The sequence below is a fragment of the Zygosaccharomyces rouxii genome, assembly GCF_000026365.1.
Source record: "Zygosaccharomyces rouxii strain CBS732 chromosome G complete sequence".
Lineage (NCBI taxonomy): Eukaryota > Fungi > Ascomycota > Saccharomycetes > Saccharomycetales > Saccharomycetaceae > Zygosaccharomyces > Zygosaccharomyces rouxii.
This window is the reverse complement of record NC_012996.1, coordinates 437582-463740: the sequence shown is the minus strand read 5'-3', so window position 1 is coordinate 463740 and position 26159 is coordinate 437582. Positions and strand designations below refer to the sequence as shown.

The window sequence follows — 26159 nt, the reverse complement described above, 5'->3', positions numbered from 1 at the left end:
ACTTTGAACATGTCTGAGAGTGTGAGTGCCTCCATCGATAAGTTGGCGGCCACCCACATAACTTTCCCCCAAGGACACAAGATTTTCAATCAAGAATTTGCAGATAATTGGAATACAAAAAGCCAAGAGCTATGTGCTCAATTCAAAGAGTTAGAAGGTACTGATCAGAGACAATCGTGGCTTAAAGATGTTTTCCGTGAGATTTTTGAACTGATTTATGATCAAAATACAAAGGGCTCACCCACCATGCCTCAAATATCCAGATTATTAGAAGATATAGTTAGTAGTGGAACTCAAGATATTAAAGATAGTGAATTATTATCAATGGTCGGTAAAGTGTTCGTATCGGTTTCCCAAGAATATTCTGATGAAGATGATAATGTCGTACTCGCATTGGCAAGAATAACCAAGTCTCTTCATAAGGAGATGTTCAAATTCAGCAGACTATCAACGAAATTAATGAATCAGGGACAAACCGTACTTCTGAAGCATCTTCTGAAAAAATCCAAGTACGAACTAAAGAAATTCAATTTATTAATGGAATGTTCTACGGGATACATACAACTTGTTACCTTACTCTGGGCGGCATACTACGATCCTGATAGAATGAATAAGGTTCCTTATTTCATTCAAGAATTCCAACAATTAGCTGGTAAATATTCATTGGATCCAATGCGTTGTTTAGATGTCATTTTGGATGTCTCAAGTGAATTTATCACAGAAGGGTACGAATTTATGATACGATTTTTAAAGATTTCAGACTATTGGCCCAAGACCTCTCCAGCCAACAACTTTGACTATCAATCTTTGAACCAAGGTGGGAATGCGATTGCCTCCCACTTAATAAGTCTCCACCTCAACCAAGAAGATGTCGGGAAAGATACTGCGTATCTCGATATGGTGTGTATTTTAATAAGAGAGGGTTTCGTTAGCTTCCTACCGATATGGGATAATATAAAACCTAATGATGAAACTTTGTCAGCATTTTTCGAAAATTTTGACAATGAGCTGGAAGCTGAATCGATGAAGGGAGTCACAAATCCACTAGCAATGGCCGATGCCCTAACCGCTGCAGACGACAATGATGGTGATGAAAAGATGGAAGATGTTAATACAGACGGGAAAGATTCATCTGCGAAGGCTGAAGAGAAAAAGGCACTTGAACAAAAACAAGAGGCGTTAGAAAAAGAAAACATAAAGAACAGTGTGTTAAATGGTTCCAAGCTGGAATTTTTGAAAAGATTACTGGTACATGGCGTCCTAATGCCTGCATTTTACATTTTCAAGACTCATCCACAATGTGTTTACATCAATGATATGCTTCCAAGACTAATAGGACGATTGTTTGAAAATATGTTGGATCCTCTATATCAATCTTTGGTCTTTAGCGGCTCCCAAAATCTACAAAGCGCGTCATTAATTACCACGTTGGACAATGGGTTACTCTCTAAAAAAACTAGATTGGTTTCTGAAAGAAAATCACATAATCCTTTTCCACTTCTCGAAATGAGGACGAGGTTTGTCTTCTATTATGCAGAGTGGTGCAAAGACCTTGGAGAGCTTCATACAGTAGAGGAGCTCTTTACAAAATCTAATGAATTTTTCACTATATTAGGACCATCTTTGGGTAAAGTTCCTCAACTTATCTCTAAACTTTGTCGAATCGGTGTTGCAGATATTGAGACGGCGGCAGCAGATAAAAAGGAAGAAACTATAAACAAATGGATTGATTACGTCCGCAAATTTATCTTTCCAGCCATACCCGTTCTCGAGGTCAATCCAGTAATTACTAGTGAAATATATCAATTGATGAAATTTTTCCCCTTCAAAAGAAGATATTTCTTATACAACGAGTTGATCACTAGAACCTCTCAAGATTTACTTCTGCCCAAAGTGGGTTTCAACAAGGCTGAAAGAAGTGCAAAGAGTATTTTAAAGTCACTAAGTATGGACACTATCGAAACAGAATCAAGAAAACTGGCTAATCTAGTATCTACCAATCCTTTGGCCACTTTAGTTCCAGTGATAAAGCAAATTGAGAATTATGATAAAGTGTCTGAATTGGTGGTGATCACGACCAAATATTTCAACAGCTTTGCGTGCGACGTTTTACAGTTTATCATATTATTACGTTTGACACATAATAGACCTGCAATTCAAACTGACGGAGTAAATCAAAATACATGGGTTCAAAGGCTTTCAGTTTACATTTCAGGATTGGCCAAGGATTGTCCCAAGATGGATATTACCAATATTCTCGTTTTTATTGTCAAGACCCTGCATGAAGGTAATATGGTCGCGGTATCTATTCTAAGAGAGCTAATAACCACCGTAGGTGGGATTAGAGATCTAAACGAAGTGAATACGACAAGACTCATAATGTTGAATTCAGGAGAGCCATTGAAGTATGAGGCAAGAAAATTAATATTTGATACCAGGGATGATAACCGTGAGCTGGCTCTAAAATTGGTGAATCAGTTAGCCAAGCAAAAGACAATTTCAGAACTTATTCTCCTCCTATACAATCTTAACAGGGAGGCGAATACTCAGACTTTGCATTATAAGATTTTATCCACCAGATGCGATGAAATGAATACTCTATTGTGGTCTTTCATAGAACTGGTAAAATACTGCTTTACCTTGGAAGAATTTGGTGATAATGTATTACCACTAGAGGTTTTGACAAACGACTTTCATCTATCAACATCCTGGGTGTTCCACATCTGGAGAAATTATATCGATCAAAAATTCAGAGAAGCAGACCCATCTTCAGATGTCATGTTACAGAACGCTGTTTTCGAAGGTGTTGACTATAGCTACATTACCAAAGAATTGTTCCTAACATTCTGGAAGCTTTCATTATATGACGTCCAATTCGATAAAGCACTGTACGATAAGAAGAAGGCAGGATTAGAAGAAGAACTTTCCAAGTCCTCTTCTACCAAGAAAAAGAATGAATATTCTAAACAAATAAAGGATATCCTTGTAAGTTGCATCTCCCATCAAAAGACATTTAATAATACCAAACGTTTGATCAGTGAACAGTCTCAATCCTGGGCAAAAGATCTTTCAAACGAAAGGATTATGTCATTCTTTCAATATTGTATCGTTCCTAGAGTTCTATTTTCACCACCAGATGCATTGTTCAGTTCCCATTTCCTCTTAAAGTCTTTTGATCTCAAAGATTTGATGAAGATTTTAGGAGTGTTCATGTCTTCCAGGATCCTTAGCGCTCTGCTGTTCTGCTGCACCCGGTCCGAAGCTGGTAATATGGGTATTTTCTTTTCACAACTTTTGGGAAGTCTGGAAGAAATGAGAGTATCGGAAGACCAGGAATTCCTTTATCAACGAGAGTTATATGAGTGCAATTCTTTGCTCACGGAGCAAATTGTTGAATTGTTATTTAACAGAAACTACATGTCCATCAGAAACGGTATCGAGTTTATGAAACACGTATCGCATGTTTTCCCAATCATTGATACACAAATCTTAGTCGCATGTAAGGCATTAGAGAGAATATTAGAGAGTGAAGAAAGAGAGGACATCAAACTGCCCAGTAATGCGCTTTTTGGCCATTTGAAAGCTCGTTTGAAGAATTCTTGTAAGCCAGAAGAATTCTGTGAGATGACTGAAGATGAGAAGCGGGAGAAAGGGAAGTATGTCTCAGAATTAGAGGAGATAAACCATTACGAAAGCTTGTTAGCCAACGAAAAGAAGGAAATTGAATTGAGGAAGCAATTAGAGTTCAATAAAAAGCAAAGAGCAGAAGCTGAAAAGGCTAAGGAGTTGGAAGAAGCTAAGAAGGCTGAAAAGGAAGCCGAGAAGAAGGAAGATGCTAGGGATAAGTTCAAGGGTATTCCCTCTGGACCCTCGGGTGGCAAGCAAGCTGCCCGTCCTCAAAGTTCAACTTGGCCTTTTGGTAAAGTGATTAGATTTATGGATGAGGTTTGCTTTCATCTTGGTAGGAATAACTTGAACAGAGCCGCTGACTGCATAAGTGATCCAACGGAGAACCAGACTTTGAAAAGATTGTCCAAGGAATCCATGCCAATTCGTGATTTGAGGACTGGTGTCTTTGAAGTCTTTGAACGCTTCTTCCGCTCTCTAGTTTACAATCCTAACAATGCAGATTTCGCAAGAAAACTAGATGAGATCAAAGCTGCGGTGAAATATGTTTCCAATGACACCCCCAGAGCCCGTGGAGACATGTATTCGGAGGCAACTCCAACAGAACCAGCAAAGAAACCAAGCAGGTACAACAATGAACCTCCTTCTGGACCCAGTAATGATAGAGATACTAAGACAGACTCCCATGAAGGTACACCAAGCGGTTGGAACAGACCCTATGATTCTAGAAACAGACAAGCCTTACCACCAGGACCACAGAGAATGGATAACAAAAGGTCAAATACGACGCCAAGACCCATGAATTTCCCTGATAGACCTTCGCAACCCAGATCGGAGACTCCACGTAACGGAAACAAGGTATACTCTGCTCGCGACCAAGGAAGCAGCGGCAACAACAACAATAACCGTATGAGACCCAAGCATGAAGCGCCACCAGCATCAGATGAAAGACTTACTAAGAGATACAGAGCTGACGACGGCCGGAATAAGATGAGATCACCTCAGAACGATAGCCGTTCCAAGTACAACAACAATAACAATGGGAAAAGAGGCAATACGCAGGGACTTCCACAGGGTCCCAAAGGATCTGGTGAATATGTTAGCAGATATCAAAGATAGGATGGGAATATCTAACCTAGACTGATCTTATCTATGTATTATTATAAGAATTCTTTTCTATAAAATCTGGCTCACGTGATACTTAAAGGCTTCTAAACCAACTCTACAAGGCGCGAAAGAACTCGAAGAAGCCCTGTTGAACTGCTGTAAAGAAGTGATCCCAAAGTAGTTAGAACTAGTATTATCCGTCAAGAGCTAATATGGCCACGGAAGTATGGAGTGGGAATCAAGGTACTTTATGCGTCTTTGTGAGTAAGGCGAGAGATCTACCCAATTTGACCAAATTGGATAAACAGAATGTCATGCTCCGATTGAGAATTGCACATATGACAAGAGAGAGTAATACGCTATTTAGGGCAGGCCAGAATCCTGTATTTAATTATCTCGAGAAATATTCCATTACACCGGATGTTAAACCTATAATGCAAGTGGAAGCATACTGTGATAGAAAAAAAAAACCGCCTATATTAATTGGAAGATGTGAAGTAGATCTACTCAATGGTATGAGGGCAGACCCTAAGGAAGGTTATTGTTGTTGGTATGAGTTGAAAAGAGATAGAAACGAATTTGCAGGAACAATTTTCATTGAATTGAGTTTCAATCCAGGTTTACCAAATTTACGTAAAGAAGAGAGAAGCAAAGACACTGAAGCAATGGATGCGACTGTAAGGAGTCGACCTGTACCACCATTACCAGGTGATTCAACCTCAATTATATCGACGGAGCAAGACGATGATTATTACCATCGTTCATACATGGAACCGTATACCCATGGATCAGCCATGAGAGAAATTACTCCTGCGGCAGGTGGTGCGTGGGACAACCGTCCTGACTTTTCCAGATCTTCACTTCCTGGTTCAATTGGTGTTGGTGCACCTCCTGTTTTCAATTCATCAGTAGGAACCAGTACAACCATATCATCCGAGGAGACCAACGCAACAGAAGCTACTAGTACCAGTGATACTAAATTCCATTTCGCGAATTTGAAGAAACTAAAAGAGAGACTCAACGTATTTAAAAATCCTAATAACTCAACAAACAACCAGCAGTCAGAAACCCCAGTTGACATTGAAGCTCTACAGAAGGCAATTGGGGTCACATCTCTAGACGACGAAGAAGGTTATGTAAGTCGTTCTCACTCAAGTCATGCGCTAGCAGCAAATCTTAATGATGCAGACGACAGACACCCTTCGTTACCGCCCTTACCACCTAGTATTTCACATGGATCTCGAAGTCATTCTAAATCACCGAGAAGACCACCACTTCCGCGTCCTTTTGAAAGTAATGACAATGAAAGTGTTGAATTTGATCTGCCTTCTCACAGGAATGGAACACCAAAACTGCCGCCCTTACCAACAGCAGCAAGTCCAAGAAATAAATCGAGATCACCTAGAAGGCGACCACCGCCAGTATCTAATTAAAAAGGGAACTGCCGTAACCTTATGTGTACATAAACTTTACAGAAAGCAGAATCATATAATATTTCATGCAAAATGTTCAAAATGCAGGCTCATCACCCATGTCCTCTTCATCTCCATACTCATCATCATCACCATCGTTGAAGTATTTTTCAGCATTGTAATCATCATCATCGTCCTCTTCTTCTTCAAAATCTTCATCCACGTCTTCATCCCCACCAGCATTTTCTTTATTCTTTTCATTTTCCTCATCGTTATCATCATCCTCATCCTCGGCTAACTGTTTCCACTTCTCAATCATAGATAATCCAGCATTCTCATCCTGCTTACCACCGGTAAAGATATCATCCTTATTATTAAACTCAGAAATGACCAAAAGCTTCTTTTTATCAATACCCATAACGTTGTAAAGCTCTCTGGGGAAAACTTCCAGATGGTAGGGATGCTCATCGATAGAAGTACCAATTTTCCTTTTCTTTAAATATCTATCGGAATATCGTTCAATACCATCCATATGACCTTCTTCTTCTATTAAAGATTGTTTTTTCTTCTTGCCATTGCTATTCTTATTATTGCCCTCTGCACTATCATCAACCGCTAATGAAAGTGAACCTGTATAAAAGGGACCATCTTTAACCGTCTGACCAAATTTAATATATGTAATGGCAAGTGATCTTTCTCGGGAATTCACTGGATTGTTGACTGGCAAAGGTATACTGGGGAATTCCGTCGTCTCATTGACACCAACATCGTTAAATCCTAATCCAAATGGTAAATTCCTGGTGGGATTGTTGCCACCACCACCACGACCTCTACCGAAACTCATCAATGAGGAGATCCGATGTATTTGAATGAAGTACTTACGACTCAAAAATATTACTCTTTATGATTTGAAGATCAACTATGTTTCTTCGTCGATGCGATGAGCTTCGAAATTTTTTTCACTATACATACATATCCTACTACTAAGCAGAGGTCTAATAAAAAAGATCAAGATATCGTAGGGAAGGAATCGCTGGTGAGTGATCCCTGGTTCAATGGGTTTTTCTTGTCAAAATGTTATTGTTGTTATACTAAAATCCGAAAGATGCTTACACACAAGGCAGATTAGTCCCCAATGTATCTTTTCAATCCTCTAGTAAATCTTCGATGTCTTCAACATCATCGCCGCTATTTTTCTTCTGATTAACACGTTCAACAATATCAGCGAATGCTTCTTCCTGTTGCTTTCTTCTTCTTCTTGTCTTATTGCCCCAACCGAACGGCATCGCAGCTGTACTACCAGGTTGATCGACCAACTTCTCTTGCATCTTAGCAGCATTCTCTTGCTCGCTCCTACGCACGTCATTATCCAACTTTCTTTTTGCCAATTCTCTCTGTGCAATACCTCTGATGAGGATATAACCACCAACAATTATCACTAATCTCAATCCCTTCTTAACGTCCAAATCACCAATAGTTTCCGCTAGGTTTGTCTTCGTCCTTTCGTATAACGTATTCCAAATACTAGGGCTACTAGTAACGTTCATAGCAGCATCTGACATCTTGGATTGATGTATTATTATCTGTTTGCAGAGAAACTTGTCAATAGTTGTTGTTAAATGTCAGCGTTCTATATCGTGTGCACGACTCTGCTAAAAAAGAGCATTGTTGTACAGTAAATATACAATCAAAATACAAAAGTAGTAGAAACGAACACGCAGAAACTTCTGGCATGATGCCCAAAGTGAACTTATTAGCTTGAAGACACATCAGGCAAATTTTTTTTATAAACCAATTCCTAGGAGTCGTCATATTTCATCATCGCTTTGATCATTCTTAGTCATTGGCAGGAACTCAGGTCCTGTTTTAACTGCCAATGGCTTCACAAACCCGCCATGGTTTGTCTTAACCGGTCCAAAATAAATATGGCCTTTAAATGATCCATCGTTTTTACCTACGGGATCATCAAATTCTACTCCACACCAAATATCTTGATCATTAATTTCACCTATCCTGCCAATAAATCTCAACCAACCTCTTCTTTCCAATTGCCCTTCACTTTCAACGCTACACCTTTGATCAATCTGTAACTCAGCAATTCTTTGTTGCTGTAATTGCTTATTGGATTCTTGTGATCGTTTCGAATCAGAATTAAATCTACCATAATTATTTTTCATTTTCCATTGTAACACACTGTCGGTTCTCTTGGCATACTCTTCGTCTGACAGATGGAAGTTCGATTCAGTACCGTTTGAGTTTTGTAATTGATTAACCACAGAATTCTCATTCAGATCTTCTACCAATATCATGGAGACATGTGGGTAAGTTTTAAAGGGATATGGATTAGATGATTCCAAAATCTCCAGTTTCTTACCATCATCGAATTCAAATGAAAGTCTCATATAACATGGTTCAATACCTGTAAACGATTCAATCCTTTGACATAGCTGAAGATAGCTGATATTTTCATCCCACTCTTTTGTTACAGAACATAAAGATGAAACCACAGAAGTCCTAACCATCGATACTCCAACCTCTCTTAACCTCTGGGATCTGCTCTTTTTCTATCACTTTTTTCATGTAAGGGAAGATATTCATTTCGATTGAAAAATTCATGCTCTTGTAAACTCATCACTAACAATCAACATCGAAGAAGAAAAGAAAACGACCATTAAGATGAGCGAAAGCGTATGTGATATATCAAGATTCAGATTCAAACCAGTGCAATTTATTAACTTTCTTACTTTCTAAGACTGAGCCAAGACAGGATCCACCACCACAACAGCAGAGAAAGAAATTTGAAGGACCCAAAAGAGAGGCAATCCTCAATTTGGCCAAGTATAAGGATACAAAAGTCCGTGTAAAATTAATGGGAGGCAGATTGGTAGTAGGTGTATTAAAGGGCTATGACCAACTGATGAACCTAGTGCTTGACGAAACTATTGAATATATGAGGGATCCCGAAGATAGTTCGTTCATTCTCAAGGATAAGACAAGGGAATTGGGATTAATTGTGATCAGAGGGACCGTACTACTGTCCCTCAGCCCACAGGATGGTTCAGAAATAGTTAGCATTCAAGATACCGATTAATGTACAGTTGAACTAAGTAGCATGTAATATGTATCGGAAAATTCTCCCTGCAATTGTAAAATATTTCACCATATCATAACTTGGACCGCACATTTGGTATCAGATAATTCTGAGGGCCTCTACAATTGAGCTTGATGAATTAAATCCGGCTCAACTATAGTCTTAAGAGTATTTAATATTTTCCAGTATTCTTGGCGCGTTAGAGTTTTCGCCGTCGGATTTTTTTATTTTGATTCAATTTTCAACCAGCTCATAGATACCTTGGTAATGAAAAATGAATAGTATTTAATGGACAGTTCTTGAATCGTTCTGAGATCTTTTGTAGTGTTGTATCAGTGGCTAGCACACTAGAATTTCGCTCCTCATATTGAAGTAAATACTTAGCTATCCTAAAATGTCTACTGAGCCATACAAAAATGTTCACCTTTTGAATCAATCAAACCAATTGGTTGGATTATACACCATTATCAGAGATAAAAATACTGCTAGACCAGATTTCATCTTTTATTCAGACAGAATCATTAGACTTTTGGTGGAAGAAGGCTTGAACCATTTGCCCGTAGAGCCACTCACCGTTAGAACTCACACTGACAAGCCATTTGATGGAGTTTCGTTTATTGGTAAAATCTGTGGAGTTTCCATCGTAAGAGCAGGTGAATCAATGGAAGAGGGTCTCCGTGACTGTTGTCGATCTGTAAGAATTGGTAAAATTCTAATCCAGAGGGACGAGGAAACCGCTAAACCAAAATTGTTCTTTGAAAAATTACCTGAGGATATTGCACAAAGATACGTTTTTCTATTGGATCCAATGCTTGCCACTGGTGGCTCTGCAATTATGGCAACTGATGTTTTGATTAAAAGAGGTGTTAAACCGGAAAGAATTTATTTCCTCAACTTAATTTGTAGTAAAGAAGGTATTGATAAATACCATGCAGCTTTTCCCGATGTTAAAATCGTTACCGGCGCCATTGATCAAGGTTTAGACGAGAATAGATATTTGATTCCTGGTTTAGGTGATTTTGGTGACAGATACTACTGCCTATAGTGTAAAGGACAGTTTTGTAATACCTATCTATATAATAATCAGAGTAATAGATAACTTTAACCGCATTTAGTATGGATTATACTAGGGTCCTCCTGCCATTGTGATTTCGTGACGATGATTTTTTGAAAAGTGGAAAGTTCCGCTAAAATGGACCCACCAATCCAAGAGGTATATTTTCTTTCAGGTGGTGCCCATATCTTTACCCTGGACTGTGCCTGATTCAACTTATCCAATTCTTGTACTAAACGGTTACCAAAGCCCTTAAGCATCGTAGTTCCACCACTCAACAGAATATCAGACCACATTTGTGGTCTGAGATCTGTATCGAGTTTACTAACACTTTGCCATATGATTTCTGGTATACTGCTCACTTCAGAAGATATCACACTTGGTTGGAATAAAATTTCTGGTACCTGAAATCGATCTTTACTTAATGTAATAAATTTACCATCAGGCAATTTAAACTTCAAACCAACTTGATCTCCTTCATAATTACATTTTTCCTCCTCTATATCTAAATCAACGGCCACATAACACGATTTTTCCTTTATCATTCTAACCAATTCCATTTCACCACTAGTGGTTAAAGATAGACCGGTACTCTTTCTCAATTGCAACTGTAATTGTTCTGTCAAATCTCTACCCCCAAGATCTATCCTCTTAATAGCTGATTTCAGCGTATATCCTTGATAGACTGGTACCGAACAACTGTAACCATCCCCACAGTCGAGTACACATCCACTGATCTTACCGCTAGCATATAACGATAAAACGGCTGGATTGGCCACGTACAAGGCCTGTACGCCAAAACTTTCAAATAGCAAGTCACACATTTCATCTCTATTACTCACTGGATTTAAAGGTGCCTCTGTAATCAATACTGGATGTTCATCTACGTCCTTTAACTTTAGTTTATCCTTAAACATATAATCCCAGATCAATTCCATATCATTCCAATTCTTTACCACACCATGATCGACTGGATGTCGCAGCTGTAAAATACTCCTACGTTCTTGAGCTAAATTACCCACAAATGTATCATCTTTGCTTGAATCATTTACATACCCATGCCTTGGTGAACCTACGATCGAATGCTCTAAAAATTTAGGTCTATCCTCACCACTGTACCCTGCTTTCAATATTGCTGATCCATTGTCGAGGACTACAGGTTGACTGTAAAGGACCGCATTTGGGTCAAGCATCTTGGAACTTTGGTCTTTGTTCAAGGATCCAATAGCTTCAAAAGGACGTTTTAGCAGATTCCGAAACCTCCATTGTTATGATATGAGAAACAACGAAAAGATATTAATTAGTATGTTAAAATAGACTTGTATAAGTATGCATTTATTTTGTTTTATACATTTTATTAAGCAGAGAAGCCTTCAGATCCATTGAAACCAGTGAAACCAGTTAGTAAAAAGATGTTATAGTACTTTTTCTTAGAGATCTCATTACAATGATTCCAAGCTGAAGTTAGTCTACCGTCAATGCAAGATCCACTCATAAAGAAATTATCAGCGCCTGAACCATCGAACATATGAGCGAAAGCATCTTGTAAAATGGTTAATTTCAAACCATCGACGGATCCATATTCTTTATTGACATATTCGAGCAAATACTCATCATTTCCGACCAAATCATTAATTTTCAGTAGAGTTTGGTCGAATGGAATCAAAATGGTAGGTACTTGTGTGTATTTGTCCAAAAAGAATAGTGCATTAGGGACAGCATCATCACCCAAATGAACCACAGAGGAACCAACCCAGGTATGAGTCTTGGATCGACACTCGTTGATAATCTTGTGCATTTCCTTGTAAATCGATGGACATGGCTTGATACGATTTAGACCATGGCCTGTGGATGCTAATCTGTATTGAGAACCGTCGAATTGATCGATATCTGCTAAATACCACAACCGCATCATCTCCCTTTGGATAATCGACCAAAGCATGAGAGACTGTTGTACGTAATGCCATTGACGTTCGTGGTCATGAGTTAGACGTGCACCTTGTCTACCGAATTGAATACCAATGGAATACTTCTTGGCAATTTCTGGTTGGCGGAAGAGATCTAATCTCGCCAACATTCTAATGATAGGTTTCCTATTCATGTTAATGTAAGCGTTGTAATCACCAATGGAATAAAGCGCTTGCCTAATGTCTTCCTTTGAGTAATATTTACTGCTGTATTTGGATGCCAAAGTTTCGATAGCATATTCCTTTTGCTTTATCAATTTGTTAATCTGAGGTCTTGATTTTCCCACTGGCGAGACAGAAGAAGTTGCATACAAAATGAGTTTATCATCAAACATTTGTAACACCCTGCCGTTATCTTCTTGCTTGGAGACTAAAAACGATTTAACGGTCTTAATAGGTTTATAAAGATGGAATTCCATATGCTCTTCAATTTGTGGTAGACGGGAATCCATCACCATATAACATAATTTACCGTAAGTATCTCTCATTCTTTCAGGATTCATTATTTTATAACGTCTACCAATTTCAAAGACAGCTTGAAACCACTTTGCATTATCACTGAAGTTCTTCATTTCGAGCAACTTTTGGCCAATTTTCATATTAGATGCGACAACCAATCCCGATAGAACTGAGCAAATCTCCTTTAATTGTTCCACGATTCTCTTGGGTTTTGACTTATAAGATAATATATCCACACGATCCGTATACTCTGAGACTTGCAATGCAGCTTCTAGTAATCTCAAAAGGTGCCTCTCTTCGAAAGTAAGCCTCATGGGGATATAAGTGGCACTATCTTTCAGATGGGATAACAATTTGACATCAATGGAATCCTCTTGATTTGAATCATTTTCAGGTGAGGGAGCCGACTCGACCTTATTTTCCTCTGCTGGTTGTTGTTGTGGCTGTTGTGGATGCTGCTGCTGAGGAGACTCACCCTTATCCTCTGTAGTCTTAACATACTCATGTTTACGTCTTTTACCACCTCTATGTAACATTTCAAAGCATACAACACAAAAGTGTTCCTCACAGTCATTACAGATAATTTCAGCTTGCATATCTTTACATTCGTTGCACATATTGACGTCATGTTGAGACTCTTCATCATCATCTCCACTCAAATCATCATTCAGATTCGAATCTTCACCTTCCTCACTATCCTCCACATATTCAAAATCAAGGATTTCTTTCAAAGATCTCTTAGAATTACTCATAACAAATTTTAAACACCCAGTGGACCCTCCTAAGGTTTCAGTTTCTCTATTTTAATAAATGTTTTCTTGGTAAAAGGTTAAATTAGTGTTGAAATTTTTCAAGCCTCAAGCCCATTCATTACAAAAGGTACAGGGAGAAGTACTTCGCAAAGTCAAACTCAGTCATCCAGTTGATCTGGTTCCATTTGGATTCAAGACTTTGACACCAACATAATGCATAAGGATAACCCTAGGTGGGAACTTAGGTCTGTTCTAAGGGCATGTTCCATTTTCCTCATAGCAGCTATTATCATAAAAACCTGGGTACCACTGGATTGGTACTACCACTGGACGTCTAATGGACGATTCAGCCATTTAATGTATTTATTCAATTTATTAAGGACAAATCCTCAATCCTCGTCGCTAATTGATTCCGCAAGACCGATAGCGGAGCCTCAATTCGATGTAAGTGATGCTAATCCGTTCGATCTAACCAGACTCATTTGCTTCATAACTATATGCGTTGTCCTAGCTATACCTTTCCTACTGTGAAAACAATAATGAGAATAATCTTTTGGTTGGATATATCCTCAAAAAATCGGATCTACAATAGTAGTCCCCTACTTGCAAATAGACACCATTATTATCATTACAACCGGCACTATCCCATTAGTTTGCCTCTTCTGCATTAAGCTATACAAATTGATTTAATCAATGATCCACAAGTAGGCACCTCATTATAGTCATGACATCTCCAAGATACCAAGATCAAGACTTGTCTGATACATGCCCGCGATAAGGAAAGAAGTACCACAATACTACATGTTAGCTATTTTTTTTTACTTATTCTAGTACATTACTTCTTGAATTAGAACCGTTGTAACCTCACAGTTGCAAGTTAAGCTGAATCTATGTACTACAAACTCACAGGTTTTGGTCTCGAAGTTTAATGAAAAATTATTGTTAAGTCCCTATTTGGCAATATACATGGGTTATGTCGAAACTTTAATCAAAGAAAAAAAAGCATCGAAGATCCTCTTCAGCTTAGGAACAATGGAGTTTCAAACCTGTAATTCTTAATTTGGTAAATTACATGGGTTACAACTTTGCATCAATCAGCACATCATCAAGCGGTAAGGAGTAAATGATGCTTCATGGAATATAAGGTATATAAGCATGGCTCATAATCCAGTTTATGGATAGATTTATGCTTACTCCATGATATCATCACCAACATCAGCAGTCTTAAGCTACAACTACGACTCTATCCAATCAACCGACCTTCCATTTAAACAATGCAACCAACTACCGCCCAAGCAACTAAAAAGGACAACTCTTCTGATAAGAAGGACAACTTCATGCTCGGAAGCAACTACGATCCAGCTTGTGTCATTGCTTAGATAAATTATCCAAATGCGAGTCTATTTCTCTGTTCTCAAACTGCGAGTGACTAAAATAAGAATTACCTTTATTACTTTGTCCCAATTTTTATCGTTCTTTCAACTATTATTGCTATTAAGATCATCTGCGCTGGCGTATTTCTACTAAATAGAAATCTTATTATACTTCCTTTTTGTACTGACTTTAAATTTCGTCCTCTCCTTTCTATAAAACGATATAATCATATCAATTATATTATTAATAATGGTAAGAAACACATTTTAACCGCCATAGGCTTTTTCTTTTCTTTTCTTTTCTACTCTCCTTCTTCTTGATCTTCTTTAAGTTGTACTTGTTGTGCACAATTAATGTTTCTATTTACACCTCTTCATACATGTTATGCGGCTTTGTGCTAGCCTTTACCAGTCCGGTTGGCCCAACTATGTAGGGTCTCAAATAATGATTCCTAGTTCTCTTATAATCAACCGTTTCCCAAGGATTTATCTTTGTATGACGGTTAGGGATATTTGGTGTCAATCCATAAGGTAGCGGTAAATTGTTAGTAGGGAAGTCTGGAGGTCTATAAGGTCTAAATACGACTTTACCCATCCATTTATCATCATCATTTAAGGATTTGATACAACGTAACGAATCTCTGATGTATCTCCCACGCGATGGCTCCTTAATTGGCGGATTCCACTTACCAGAAGAGCCACATTTACCCCTTGGGCTCTGTTGAGGTCTTCTAGTATAAACGTAATCATCATCATTCTCAGGAAAAATACCTTCTTCCAGATAGATAGATCCTCCACTATTACGACTGCCTCTACTATTACGACTACTGATTAATTCAGTATCTTCCAGTTCACCTTCTTCATCATCATCATCCGCAAGAGATGCACGAATTCCAGCATGAAAATCAGCCGATACAGGATCGTTATGTTCACGACGCACCTGTTGTACTTCCTCAGCTTCTCGTTGCGTAGGAGTTCTTGGTAATGGTGAAATAGATTCATTTGGTGGTGTTGGAGTTGATGTTGGTGATGCTCTAGCAGAAGATGCTGGAGATCTCATATCCAAAGACTGCCCAGGCACAGATAATAACGGCGAACTTACCATACGTCTTGCTGTAGGCCTTTGTAAAACACTATGGTGCATTGGTGAAGTCTTACTCTCAGACATATTTTGATTTTCAGTTTCCACATCCTCTTGCACTGAATTCAAATCCCCAACATGAAATTTAGTCTTCGTATCATTAGAATTTAATGGTGGTCTTTTCGGAGGCGAAGACTTAATACGCGGTTCCTTATGAAGGGTTGACAAATTACCACTACTTCTACTGCTCACCAATTTTGGTGGATCCTCATTTTTGAACAAATGCTTAAATTTCGATTTGATTGAGTGTGGACTTTCTTCTCCGGTAATATTACTAGCGCCAGGACTCACTTTACGACTATGGGAAGCATTTGAAGGTACTTGAGGAAATGAACCTGAGGATGTATGACGTTTGTGTAAAGTTGGTAACAATCCTGAGGAAGTGCTTCTCTGGGGTTTGATACGTGAACCTGATGTTGGTGTAGGACTACCACTACCACTACCTCTTGTAGATGAAGGGGATGCAGATAACAGTAATTTACCCATAGATTGTGACCTTTGCGGACCTTCAGGTCTAGGAAATCTAGTGCTACTCCTACTGCCACCGCCACTGCCACTGCTACTACGACCACCATTACTTGCACGAGTTCTACGCCTTCTAGGAACAACTCTATAACTTGGATATTCTCTTAGATCCAGATCCAATGAAACGTGTATACCCGTTTGCAAATACACGGACCACATAATCATATCATCGACATGAGCAAAATTTACCATAAATTGTTCCTGTTCACATCTCAACCTTAATAGAAATGTCTTCTTAGTATAATCCGTCGGTACACCCACTTTAGCACATTGCAACGAAAAGGATTTGCACAACTTGGATGGATGTAAAAATTTTGGTTTATTACGTTGTAAACGTGCTGTGATGTTTTCTTGGTCAGATCTATTAAACTGATATGCACCGCCCTTTGACAAAGAAAAACGGTAATGGGAATGCTGAGCTTCATCAGATCCATTACTATAATTTTTAATCCCCTGTGTCAATTCTGGATCAATATCATAAAAGTTGAGCTGCGTTGAATTAATCTCCAACAAGTAATTATGCCAATGTTTAACAGGTGATAACTCATAAGGTGTTGACCATTCCCATTTGACACTAACAACCGTGCATTCCTCCACAGTAGGTTTATAAGATGGCGGTAAAGATCTCGTCTCTTCGTACTCATAAACGGGGAAACATACTCTCCGGTTGGGATTAACAGCTTGATAGGGTGGTGGCTTTGCCGGTTCTCCATCTATAACCTGTAAAAATTCATTACCTTCGTCTGCCAAATGTGGCATTTCATCACTTTTGATCGAACGTGATGTTTCGCTCTGGATCGATCTAGCCAGGCTTGGCATTCCAGGCGAAAATCTCCAATTTCCTGTCTCCTATCAGTCAATACTGGTACTAACAACGTAAAACAACTACTCTCCACTCGATGTATACTTGGTTATAGTTGTTTATAAATAATGTGGCAAACAGTAAGTCGCTAAAGGAGAGAGAAAATGTGTTCCAAAACGCGTCTAGGCAGAAATTCTAGACGGAGCCTCCTGTCAGAATTCTACCTAGCTCTAAAAGGAGATCTCTACTGCTTTCTGCCTAACTCTCTTTCTACCTCTGTGTAGATGCCTGGTGCAACTCTTCACCTAGCCTCTTCCTACCCCCTTCCGATATCCCCGCTGCTCTTTGTTGCACCGTTTCAAATCTGTTGCTGAATCGCAAAATGTTATCGGATGGTGTGGCAAAGAAGAAGAAGAAAAAAAAAATTGAATTAAATTAAAAAAAGAAGCACAGGGAAAGAAAAAGAAACTTAGCATCAGCTGGTATATATTGACTCCTTTTGAATTAGTCAACCCTTGTCAAAGGAACCCTCACGTTGCCACCGCAACGTATGTAAATCATCGTAAATCAGGTTCTAACTTCTATAAAATGCTTTACATATTTGAGAAAAACTTTCTTGTCTCTAGCTCTAAAGGTGTCTTCACCATGTTGGTGATGATCTCGTAGGCTACTTGTGCAGCAGCCATTGCGGTTACATCTGCATGATCAAATGGTGGCGAAACTTCTACAACATCTGCTCCGACAAGTGGTAAATCTTGAAGCTGGCGAATTAGTGAGATTAGTTCTCTTGTGAGCCATCCACCTGGTTCCACGGTACCTGTTCCCGGTGCAGCACTTGGATCCAATACGTCGATATCTACACTTAGGTAAACTGGGACGTTCTTAGGCACAATTTGTTTGATACGTTCAGCTATGCCACGAGGTCCTATTTCCATCATTTCGTCCGCGTGGATTCTGTGGAAACCAACTCTATCGTCCTCCTCGTAGTCGGACCAGTCGTCACCGCTAAGTCTTGTGCGAAGTCCCCCATGGACACAGTGGCCTTTGTTTATCAAACCTTCTTGTGCTGCTAACCACAACATAGAACCATGTGTAAACTCCGAAGTATTGCTATGCCAGTAGGATGGATAGCTGTCCGGTGACCAGGTATCAAGATGAGAATCCAGATGAATTACAGAAATGGGACCGTAGTGCTTGTGTAGGGCTCTCAATGCTGGCAAAATCACTGAATGATCTCCACCAAGAGACACAAGTCTTGGTAATGCTCCAGCGGTATTACCACTAGTAGTTGTCCCATTAACCAATTCATCATAAGCTGCATTCATTTGTTCTAACGCCAATTGATTATCCATTGGCGTGACAGGAATGTCACCGCAGTCTATGATATGGGCCCAGTTGTCATAGGGGTTAATACCAGCACGAGCATTAAACCCTCGTAAACCGTTTTGACGCTGTGAAGCTCGGCGAATTGCTTGAGGACCGAATCTTGCACCTGGACGGAAAGACACTGCAGTGTCGAACGGGACACCAATCAGTGCAATGTCAAATTCTGGATTATCGACTAAACATGTATGAAATGGCAGTTTTGCAAATGAGGGGAAACCTGCAAACGGCCAATCTTCAGTCCATCTACCAGCCGTAGTGAACTCAAAGAGAGCAGCTAAGCTAGCAAGCGTTGAGAAGCGCATAGTTGAGCGTTAGTAGACTGCTGTGTATTGCAAACTGAGGAATTGAAGAACCACTTGACTGATTTACATGGCTCTTAAATCTTATTGTTACTTCTACCTCAAGGGTCCTCAGGACTTCGTCAGTAATACTGGCGGGATAACTTCCGATAAGCATCGCGGGATTGGGCTTTTCTTGGAGGGAAAGACACCGCGAAGTGAATGGAATTTAAAAAAAAAGTTAATGAGAGCTAAGGGATTCGAACCCTTGCATCCGTAGATATCAGAGAACCTGGTTCTAGGTAGTAAACCTAAATCTGACGCCTTAACCACTCGGCCAAACTCTCCTAATTTGATTGTTTGGATGTAGCTGTATGCCAGTATCTCTAAATAGTAGCATGTGACAGAAATATACCATGATCACTCGTAAAGTAGAGCCGACTTCATTGCATGCTGTCAAAGATTTAGATGGCTTCTGTTCATATTGGCTAATGGTGTATATTAGCATGTCCCCAGGAATCCACATATCAATCAACGGAAGTTCCCCGTATATGCACATGCGTGCCTTAATACATTTATAAACATTTCTTTATATACTGAGACGCTAATTGAAAACACATCGTCAAATCAATTCAAATCATATGCTCCTCACCACACCCCGGGTATCCTTGTAGCGGTTTCAAGGCTGCCAGCAACCATCCTATGTACATTCTTGTACCGCCTAATTAGAGTAATGGCAATGCAAACTGCAAAGAAAAAACCAGCCATTGCCAGATAGACGGTCCCTCCGACACCATATGTCAAATAGACAAATACTGTAGAGCTTTTAACCAAATACTGGTAAAATTTCACATAAATCTGCCGGATCAAGTGATCGGAGGCAACGGGTACCCATTTAGCCAGATACCTAGCCAATGGTGAGGTATAGAAAACCACTATGTTATGGAATTTACCCAATAGTCCGAGATTACTTTCACCATAGACCAATAGAGATTTACCATCATCACCAAATATCTTGACGTGACGGCAGTACGTTACCACTTCGGAAAAAAAATCGTTCTCTGATAGAGTCATAATGCTAAATCCACATCTTAAAATGTTGTAGAGTGAGAAGGGGAAAAGAAGAACGACTACAAAATAGTCAAATAACAGTAGATTCGTAATTAGAAGTCTCAAATAGGGTCTTCGTTGTACAAATAAAGATTCTTGATTGTTGTTCCCGTTTTCATCTCTTGTTCTTGGTTGTACATCTCTCATTGGGTGTGGTTCTCTTTGCATCTCTCTTTCCAGTGTGTGAATGATGTTATCAATGGCAACCCTTAACTCCTGCTGCAATTCCTCATCACTCTGTTGGGTCTCATGAGCCTGTTCTCTAGCTGATCTTGCGTTCGTCTCTGCTACAAACTTCTCAAAGAGATAGTCGTCATCATCACCAAGCTCTTCTGACATATTGGCGTGATTATATCGACCTTAGTATGCTTTTTGAAAAGTGTTGATTAGTTGGGTTTGTCGGTATTAGTGGTGATGAACCTTGTTTTATCTTTTTTTTTTTTTTTTTTTTTTTTTTCAGTCAATGAAGGGATAATGAAGCCAAAAAAAAAAAAAGCTTTACGATGCAGTAAACCAACAAAACAAAACAATGCCAAGAAGATAAAAATCCAAGATGAATTTGATTCTATGGCTACAAATATTATTCGTCGCTACTGTCAGCGCAAATACGGAATCATTTCTTCTGCATGTACCCAGTGATTTCCCACTGCGCAAAAACTCCGATGAGCCATCTTCTTACCCAAGGTATATCTCACTTCATAATTCCAACCTTGCCAAGACTACCTTTTTTAGTGGAATTGAAGGTCCTACATATATAGAACTGAAATCTTTACAAGTTGATGAGACGTATCAGATCAAGATTTGTTGGACCGCGTTAGATCCGGTGTCAATAACTGATATAGATTGGATAGTTATACCACATTCAACGGAGTTCCAAAACACCAAAAGCGACGAGGCAAGAATATTCATAAAATTTAATGTGGTGGCGGATTCTTGGCCGCCACTAAATCAATTGACAAAAATACCAATTAACGTTTCGGTAATTAATACAAAATTAGGTATACCAGTTGATCTTTACAAAATTATCATTTACATTGGGCTTGTAATGACCATTACTTTTTGGATAAATGGCCGAACCAATCTTTACGAATTGTTGAAAAATCTATAGTTCAGGGTTTAAAATAAACGAACAGAAATAACTAACAGCGGCATAGATTTCTTTACCAACTGGTTCGATGTATTTGGATGGTAACAAAAATCCTAAATTTCCAGTGTCTCTTAGTTTTAATTGAAATGCCCAATGGGCTCTATGGTGATACATGAAATCAAGTGCGGAACCTGAACCCAATCCAGGCGATAAATCTGAACCACGGTCTTCGCACGCGGAGATTACCTTGTAGTGTTTACCCGATTTGTTACGAATGGCTTTTGCCAAGCCAAAGGATAACTCTAATAGATTTTCATAATCTCTTGGTAATGCATCGCAGGAGTATGCATAAGGATAAAGAACTTCTTGTGAGTACGAATGGAAGTCCAAGTATCCGTGGATTTTGTACTGACCCTTTGTACCGTTTAAAAAGTTGTTCCAAGAATCTGCCTCGATGGCTTCAAAGGCCCTTTCACCACTGTAATCTTCACTACAGGGAAATTCTTCAGTACTATTCCATTGGAAATCAAAAGAATGATCAATATCAATACCGGGGCAATTGGGCCAGTAAGTTTCCTGTCTATTTTTCCTCCACAAACGATCGTGTTGCCAGGTGTAGGCATAACCATCCGGATTGAAAACTGGTATGATTAAGAAATCCAAATAGTCTAGATATTTAGTTTCTCTTTTCGATTGTCCATAACGTGTCAATAGTTGGTGCACAGTCCAACATGCTGATGAAACACTAATCCACTCTCTAGCATGAACACCACCTGTTATCACTATAGTCTTTTTCTCGGGATTGGTCTCAGGATTATTAGTTGAGATGTGCAATGCTTTCAAAGCTCTACCTTCCCAGGTCTCACCGACAACCTCTACTTTAACTAAGTTCGGGAAAGCACGTTCTAATAAATCATACCACGTATAAATAGTTTCCAAATCTCTGAATCCTTGAAAGAAGAAATCTCCATTGTCAAATTTGAAAGCCGTCTGGTCACTTAGGGAATCCCCATTTCCCTCCACTTCTTGAGACATCGTAGCTTCAATAGCATCGTCTAAATCCTCGATTATGACTTCACAACCTTCCACTTGACCCAACCATTTGGGTAATCTGACATCGACAAATTCACTATTCCTTGCCCAAACATCGTAGTCCATGGGTGTCCCAGATTTGATACGGCTCATCACAGTTTCGTAATCCTGTTCATGAAATCTGCACACTCTATAATCTTGATAACCTCGTTGCCATCCAGCAGCCAGAGGTATTAGGATGGTCGCTACTGTTAAGACCATCCGTCCCCAATTGAACTTTGCAACCATGTCAAAGTTCAACTCAGCAAACGCTTTACCAGCTATACTCAAAACTAAAAATTCAAATGCAAATCTGCTAGCTATATAACCTTATGCAGGTATCTTGCAGCACAGTTCTCTTTCCTTTGAACTTGTCTCTTGTTAGAGGTTTCGGGTAACTTGGTGAAGCTGACTATTATCCTTGTGACCTCTTCCTGCACATTAAGTATGCAAGAAAAGTCCAGGTACCCTTGTACCTTAATCATTGACAATCGAAAATAGAGATAAAATATACATAAGAACAGGTCAAACAATTCAGAAAGGGACTTGGAAAGGCTTTAATTAAATTCTCCACATCAAGAAATCCCTGGATGCACTAGTTTCCACAAGTGAACCCTTTGTTAGCTATTCGAGTGTAAGTGAAAAGAACAATAATTATGAGCGACATTTCTCCTACCAGTAGTAACGTTGACCTCACATCTCTGGATTCAAAAGGTGTAGACATCTCGCAGTTAACTCCCCAGGAGTTAAAACTGTACAAAATGTACGGTAGGTTACCGTCAAAGAAGGATTTGTTCAAGCATAAGATGCAAGAACGCAAATATTTCGACAGTGGTGATTATGCACTAAACAAGGCTGGTAAAGGTGAAACCGATGCTGTTACCAGTAATAACAACTTGCCCGTGACGAATCCAAGTGGTCTTAGAGAATCGATAATACGCAGAAGAATGAGTAACAGTGCGGGGGATTCCATCTCGAGACAAGGTTCCATCTCATCAGGACCACCCTCAAAATCTCCCACCAAATAAATTTTTGATTCAAGTATCTTCAGTTAAATGTAGGGCAAAATTCATCTCGTTATTATCAGTTCACTGGCGCATGTTACATATATGTGTGTTGTATATATATATATAAAAATATACGTTAAGATTTCAGAAACTCGTTGAAAATAAGTATCTACCCAATTCACCAAATAGCAGTAATCCCAGGAAATAAAAGTCCACGAAATACAATAGTTGAGATTTATCAGTGATGTCACTGTAGCATGTTGCGCATGATAGTAATCCTAAAGTTGAACAAGTGATGAACATGGAAATCGTTCCGTCGAAAAATAGCCAGAGTATGATATTCAATAGACCCCATGCGATGGCCGCTTGCAAACTTGACGACCACTGGACTTTACGGATACCGAATGTAACACCTAGCATTGCATTAACTGTCTTTAAAATCGATAACCAGGATGCATGACGAGTTTTAATGGAAAAGATATAATCAATCAATGGAATACATGAACCAAAGAAAATCCCTTCAAATGCATATACTGCCCAGTCAGGAGCCATGTTACCTGTAAAAAACTGGGATAATTGGACACCCACTAACAACGGCCTTGAAGCCAATTCTGGATGTAACTTATGGTTATCGTGTAAATGCCTGGATAATTCGTGATAAGCAATTCCTGCTAATGATAGCACTACCATTGCAAAAACAAATCGGAAGAATGGAGCCCATCTTTTCTTCGCTGGTGTGGGACCTGGTTCCATTTGTGAGTTGGAAGATGCTGGCCTTGAGAAACTTCCTGCACTACCTCTTGATCTAATTCTTTCATAATCTTCAGAATCTGCACTCTTGGTGATATCTTCGTCGTACAGTGAAAACAATTGTGGCCTTGTCAAATTACTTATGGATTCAGTACTTTTCTCCTTCCCAGTAAGTGGGTTATTTGATTTCTCACTTGCCATAATGGATGATGATTGTTTGGGCGGAATATATATTGTAGAGTTCGCTAAGCTATACCCAATACCCTTCAATGAAACGTTGTATAGTTTTTTTTATCCTTGTTTTCTTAACGATGTACTTTTTAACAAAGTTCACCTCGTTGTAGTTTAAATAAGTTTCTTCGCGTACAGGAGCTTAAGGAACCAGAACAATACTACTGCTATATTTGTAATCTCTTGGAGTAAAAATACCTGGAAATCTGGTCAGTGGCAGTCTCATTTGGATGACAGGCGATTTGGAAAACCATGCAAATCCTCATATTCAAAGGGTAGCTGTTTTACAGAGGAAACCGTCAAGAGATGATGCACTGTCACTGCTCAAAGAAATAGCCAAACGTGTATCCTACCTGATGAAAGAGAATAAGTTCCGTGTGGGGATGCTAGTGGAATTCTGTCCTAGGGACAAACGTCTACTAGGTATGAATGTAAATAGAGGTACCAAGATTTTACTAAGATTGAGAAATCCTAATGATGAGTTTAGATTCTTACCGATGGAAAGCATAATGGGGACTATGCTTCATGAACTGACTCATAACTTGCACGGACCCCATGATAACAGGTTCTACGCTAAATTAGATGATTTGCTAGCACGTCAGTGGGTTATCGAACAGCAAGGCCTATTTGACACATTCTTAGGACAAGGTAGTCGACTTGGTGGTAGCACACGCCTACCACCATTACAACAACAGCTACAAAAGAGACCTACCAGATCCCGTGGTCGTAAACTAGGTGGATCTCGAGCTCCTCGAGGAACCCCTAGAGAAATGGCAGCGCTAGCAGCTCAAAGAAGGGCCCAGGATAGCAGGTCGTGTGGCGATGCCAGCAGCTACCAACATGAGCAAGAAGACGTAATAATAATCGATGAGGGAAGAAACGGCGAGAATAAACTAGAACTGGAACCGAAACCGAAACTCGAAGTGATAGACTTAACATGACTAATCAGTGAAGTGTTTATAAATAAAGCATGTGAGGTAGACGGATTCATGTAGAATTGTTGAAAATTTCAAAGGTTAATCATCAACACTTTTAAGTTACACATACACATACACATATACAGAGATGCAAGTAGAGATGACCCGAGAAACTGGTATGCTAGATGTGGGGACTCACTGCTCTTTTTGCCGACAGTTAGATTTTCTACCGTTCCACTGTAAGCTTTGTAACTTAGATTTTTGTGAGAATCACAGGACAAAGGAATCCCATCACTGTCAGTGGCTGTTAGATCAAGAGAAAAATAATCACAAGGTCCCATCGCCGCCCTCAAGGAATAATGATGAGAAGTTCTTTAAGAGTCTTTTACCCGAGAAAGGTTACATAAGGGTCCAACAACAACAGCAGCGCTCGCCACACAATCCACAATCGGAGCCTATCAAATCTCGTATCAGCCAAGGTACACTAGATAAACTGGCGAGGTTCTTCAAAAGGTCGACTGTTCACAAATCCACTGCAAAGAAGAGCTCTTCTAACAAATTGGTTCTACTTACACAGTTAAAGAAAACCGCTGTTGGAGACCAGAGAATCCCGGTGTCCAATAGAATATACATTTGGTGTTACGTGGTTCACGACGAAGAAAGGGATAAAGATGCCAAGAGGGAATCGTTTTACGTGAATAAAATATGGCCGATTGGTAGGGTTTTAGACGCCATTGCACAGCAATTTGGTGTTCCAAATCGTAACGATAATTTTAAGACGAAACAAGAGGATAAATTGTCCCTCTATAAGATAGATCAGGGTACAGGCGAAATGATACAGTTAGATACGTCTGGTCGCGTTGCTAATCAGATTAGTGATTTAGATACTTTATATTTGATTAGAGGAACTGAGGCGCCAGCTTTGCGAGTCTAGATGTAAATATATGTTCACTCATATATATGTATAAATATATATATGTTTATTACGTATATGCATATTACACATATTTCT

General features: G+C 39.3%; 18 protein-coding genes and 1 non-coding gene across 19 annotated transcripts; 8 read left to right on the top strand and 11 right to left on the bottom strand.

The window, feature by feature from the left end:
• Positions 1-9: 9 nt before the first annotated feature.
• Positions 10-4746, top strand: THO2 (Tho2p; the record flags this gene model as incomplete). The annotated part of the gene is made up of 1 exon (XM_002498205.1): positions 10-4746. The coding sequence occupies one exon, from the start codon at positions 10-12 to the stop codon at positions 4744-4746; it is 4737 nt and encodes a 1578-aa protein (XP_002498250.1).
• Positions 4747-4946: 200 nt separating this feature from the next.
• On the top strand, positions 4947-6167 carry INN1 (Inn1p; the record flags this gene model as incomplete). The annotated part of the gene is made up of 1 exon (XM_002498204.1): positions 4947-6167. One exon carries the CDS (start codon positions 4947-4949, stop codon positions 6165-6167), a length of 1221 nt encoding a protein of 406 aa, XP_002498249.1.
• A 76-nt stretch (positions 6168-6243) lies between these two features.
• On the bottom strand, positions 6244-6990 carry RPC31 (DNA-directed RNA polymerase III subunit C31; the record flags this gene model as incomplete). The annotated part of the gene is made up of 1 exon (XM_002498203.1): positions 6244-6990. One exon carries the CDS (start codon positions 6988-6990, stop codon positions 6244-6246), a length of 747 nt encoding a protein of 248 aa, XP_002498248.1.
• A 301-nt stretch (positions 6991-7291) lies between these two features.
• Positions 7292-7708, bottom strand: PGA2 (Pga2p; the record flags this gene model as incomplete). Its single annotated transcript, XM_002498202.1, has 1 exon — positions 7292-7708. The coding sequence occupies one exon, from the start codon at positions 7706-7708 to the stop codon at positions 7292-7294; it is 417 nt and encodes a 138-aa protein (XP_002498247.1).
• Positions 7709-7954: 246 nt separating this feature from the next.
• On the bottom strand, positions 7955-8668 carry ALF1 (Alf1p; the record flags this gene model as incomplete). Its single annotated transcript, XM_002498201.1, has 1 exon — positions 7955-8668. One exon carries the CDS (start codon positions 8666-8668, stop codon positions 7955-7957), a length of 714 nt encoding a protein of 237 aa, XP_002498246.1.
• Positions 8669-8822: 154 nt separating this feature from the next.
• On the top strand, positions 8823-9237 carry LSM7 (Sm-like protein LSM7; the record flags this gene model as incomplete). The annotated part of the gene is made up of 2 exons (XM_002498200.1): positions 8823-8834; positions 8899-9237. The coding sequence occupies 2 exons, from the start codon at positions 8823-8825 to the stop codon at positions 9235-9237; spliced, it is 351 nt and encodes a 116-aa protein (XP_002498245.1).
• Positions 9238-9631: 394 nt separating this feature from the next.
• Positions 9632-10282, top strand: FUR1 (uracil phosphoribosyltransferase; the record flags this gene model as incomplete). The annotated part of the gene is made up of 1 exon (XM_002498199.1): positions 9632-10282. The coding sequence occupies one exon, from the start codon at positions 9632-9634 to the stop codon at positions 10280-10282; it is 651 nt and encodes a 216-aa protein (XP_002498244.1).
• A 56-nt stretch (positions 10283-10338) lies between these two features.
• On the bottom strand, positions 10339-11484 carry ARP1 (actin-related protein 1; the record flags this gene model as incomplete). The annotated part of the gene is made up of 1 exon (XM_002498198.1): positions 10339-11484. One exon carries the CDS (start codon positions 11482-11484, stop codon positions 10339-10341), a length of 1146 nt encoding a protein of 381 aa, XP_002498243.1.
• A 164-nt stretch (positions 11485-11648) lies between these two features.
• ZYRO0G05654g (uncharacterized protein) lies at positions 11649-13469 on the bottom strand (the record flags this gene model as incomplete). The annotated part of the gene is made up of 1 exon (XM_002498197.1): positions 11649-13469. One exon carries the CDS (start codon positions 13467-13469, stop codon positions 11649-11651), a length of 1821 nt encoding a protein of 606 aa, XP_002498242.1.
• Positions 13470-15206: 1737 nt separating this feature from the next.
• MPF1 (Mpf1p) lies at positions 15207-17327 on the bottom strand (the record flags this gene model as incomplete). Its single annotated transcript, XM_002498196.1, has 1 exon — positions 15207-17327. The coding sequence occupies one exon, from the start codon at positions 17325-17327 to the stop codon at positions 15207-15209; it is 2121 nt and encodes a 706-aa protein (XP_002498241.1).
• A 576-nt stretch (positions 17328-17903) lies between these two features.
• On the bottom strand, positions 17904-18998 carry ZYRO0G05610g (agmatinase; the record flags this gene model as incomplete). Its single annotated transcript, XM_002498195.1, has 1 exon — positions 17904-18998. The coding sequence occupies one exon, from the start codon at positions 18996-18998 to the stop codon at positions 17904-17906; it is 1095 nt and encodes a 364-aa protein (XP_002498240.1).
• A 221-nt stretch (positions 18999-19219) lies between these two features.
• ZYRO0G05588r lies at positions 19220-19321 on the bottom strand. Its single transcript has 2 exons — positions 19285-19321; positions 19220-19263 (listed from the first exon to the last, which is right to left on the bottom strand). It is a non-coding gene; the product is annotated as a tRNA-Leu (tRNA).
• Positions 19322-19622: 301 nt separating this feature from the next.
• ASI2 (Asi2p) lies at positions 19623-20423 on the bottom strand (the record flags this gene model as incomplete). Its single annotated transcript, XM_002498194.1, has 1 exon — positions 19623-20423. The coding sequence occupies one exon, from the start codon at positions 20421-20423 to the stop codon at positions 19623-19625; it is 801 nt and encodes a 266-aa protein (XP_002498239.1).
• Positions 20424-20637: 214 nt separating this feature from the next.
• Positions 20638-21192, top strand: PGA1 (Pga1p; the record flags this gene model as incomplete). The annotated part of the gene is made up of 1 exon (XM_002498193.1): positions 20638-21192. The coding sequence occupies one exon, from the start codon at positions 20638-20640 to the stop codon at positions 21190-21192; it is 555 nt and encodes a 184-aa protein (XP_002498238.1).
• Positions 21187-22491, bottom strand: ECM14 (putative metallocarboxypeptidase; the record flags this gene model as incomplete). The annotated part of the gene is made up of 1 exon (XM_002498192.1): positions 21187-22491. The coding sequence occupies one exon, from the start codon at positions 22489-22491 to the stop codon at positions 21187-21189; it is 1305 nt and encodes a 434-aa protein (XP_002498237.1).
• Positions 22492-22898: 407 nt separating this feature from the next.
• ZYRO0G05500g (endosulfine family protein) lies at positions 22899-23270 on the top strand (the record flags this gene model as incomplete). The annotated part of the gene is made up of 1 exon (XM_002498191.1): positions 22899-23270. One exon carries the CDS (start codon positions 22899-22901, stop codon positions 23268-23270), a length of 372 nt encoding a protein of 123 aa, XP_002498236.1.
• A 123-nt stretch (positions 23271-23393) lies between these two features.
• On the bottom strand, positions 23394-24200 carry ZYRO0G05478g (uncharacterized protein; the record flags this gene model as incomplete). The annotated part of the gene is made up of 1 exon (XM_002498190.1): positions 23394-24200. The coding sequence occupies one exon, from the start codon at positions 24198-24200 to the stop codon at positions 23394-23396; it is 807 nt and encodes a 268-aa protein (XP_002498235.1).
• Positions 24201-24460: 260 nt separating this feature from the next.
• On the top strand, positions 24461-25171 carry WSS1 (metalloendopeptidase WSS1; the record flags this gene model as incomplete). Its single annotated transcript, XM_002498189.1, has 1 exon — positions 24461-25171. The coding sequence occupies one exon, from the start codon at positions 24461-24463 to the stop codon at positions 25169-25171; it is 711 nt and encodes a 236-aa protein (XP_002498234.1).
• Positions 25172-25295: 124 nt separating this feature from the next.
• Positions 25296-26081, top strand: CUZ1 (Cuz1p; the record flags this gene model as incomplete). Its single annotated transcript, XM_002498188.1, has 1 exon — positions 25296-26081. One exon carries the CDS (start codon positions 25296-25298, stop codon positions 26079-26081), a length of 786 nt encoding a protein of 261 aa, XP_002498233.1.
• Positions 26082-26159: the final 78 nt, after the last annotated feature.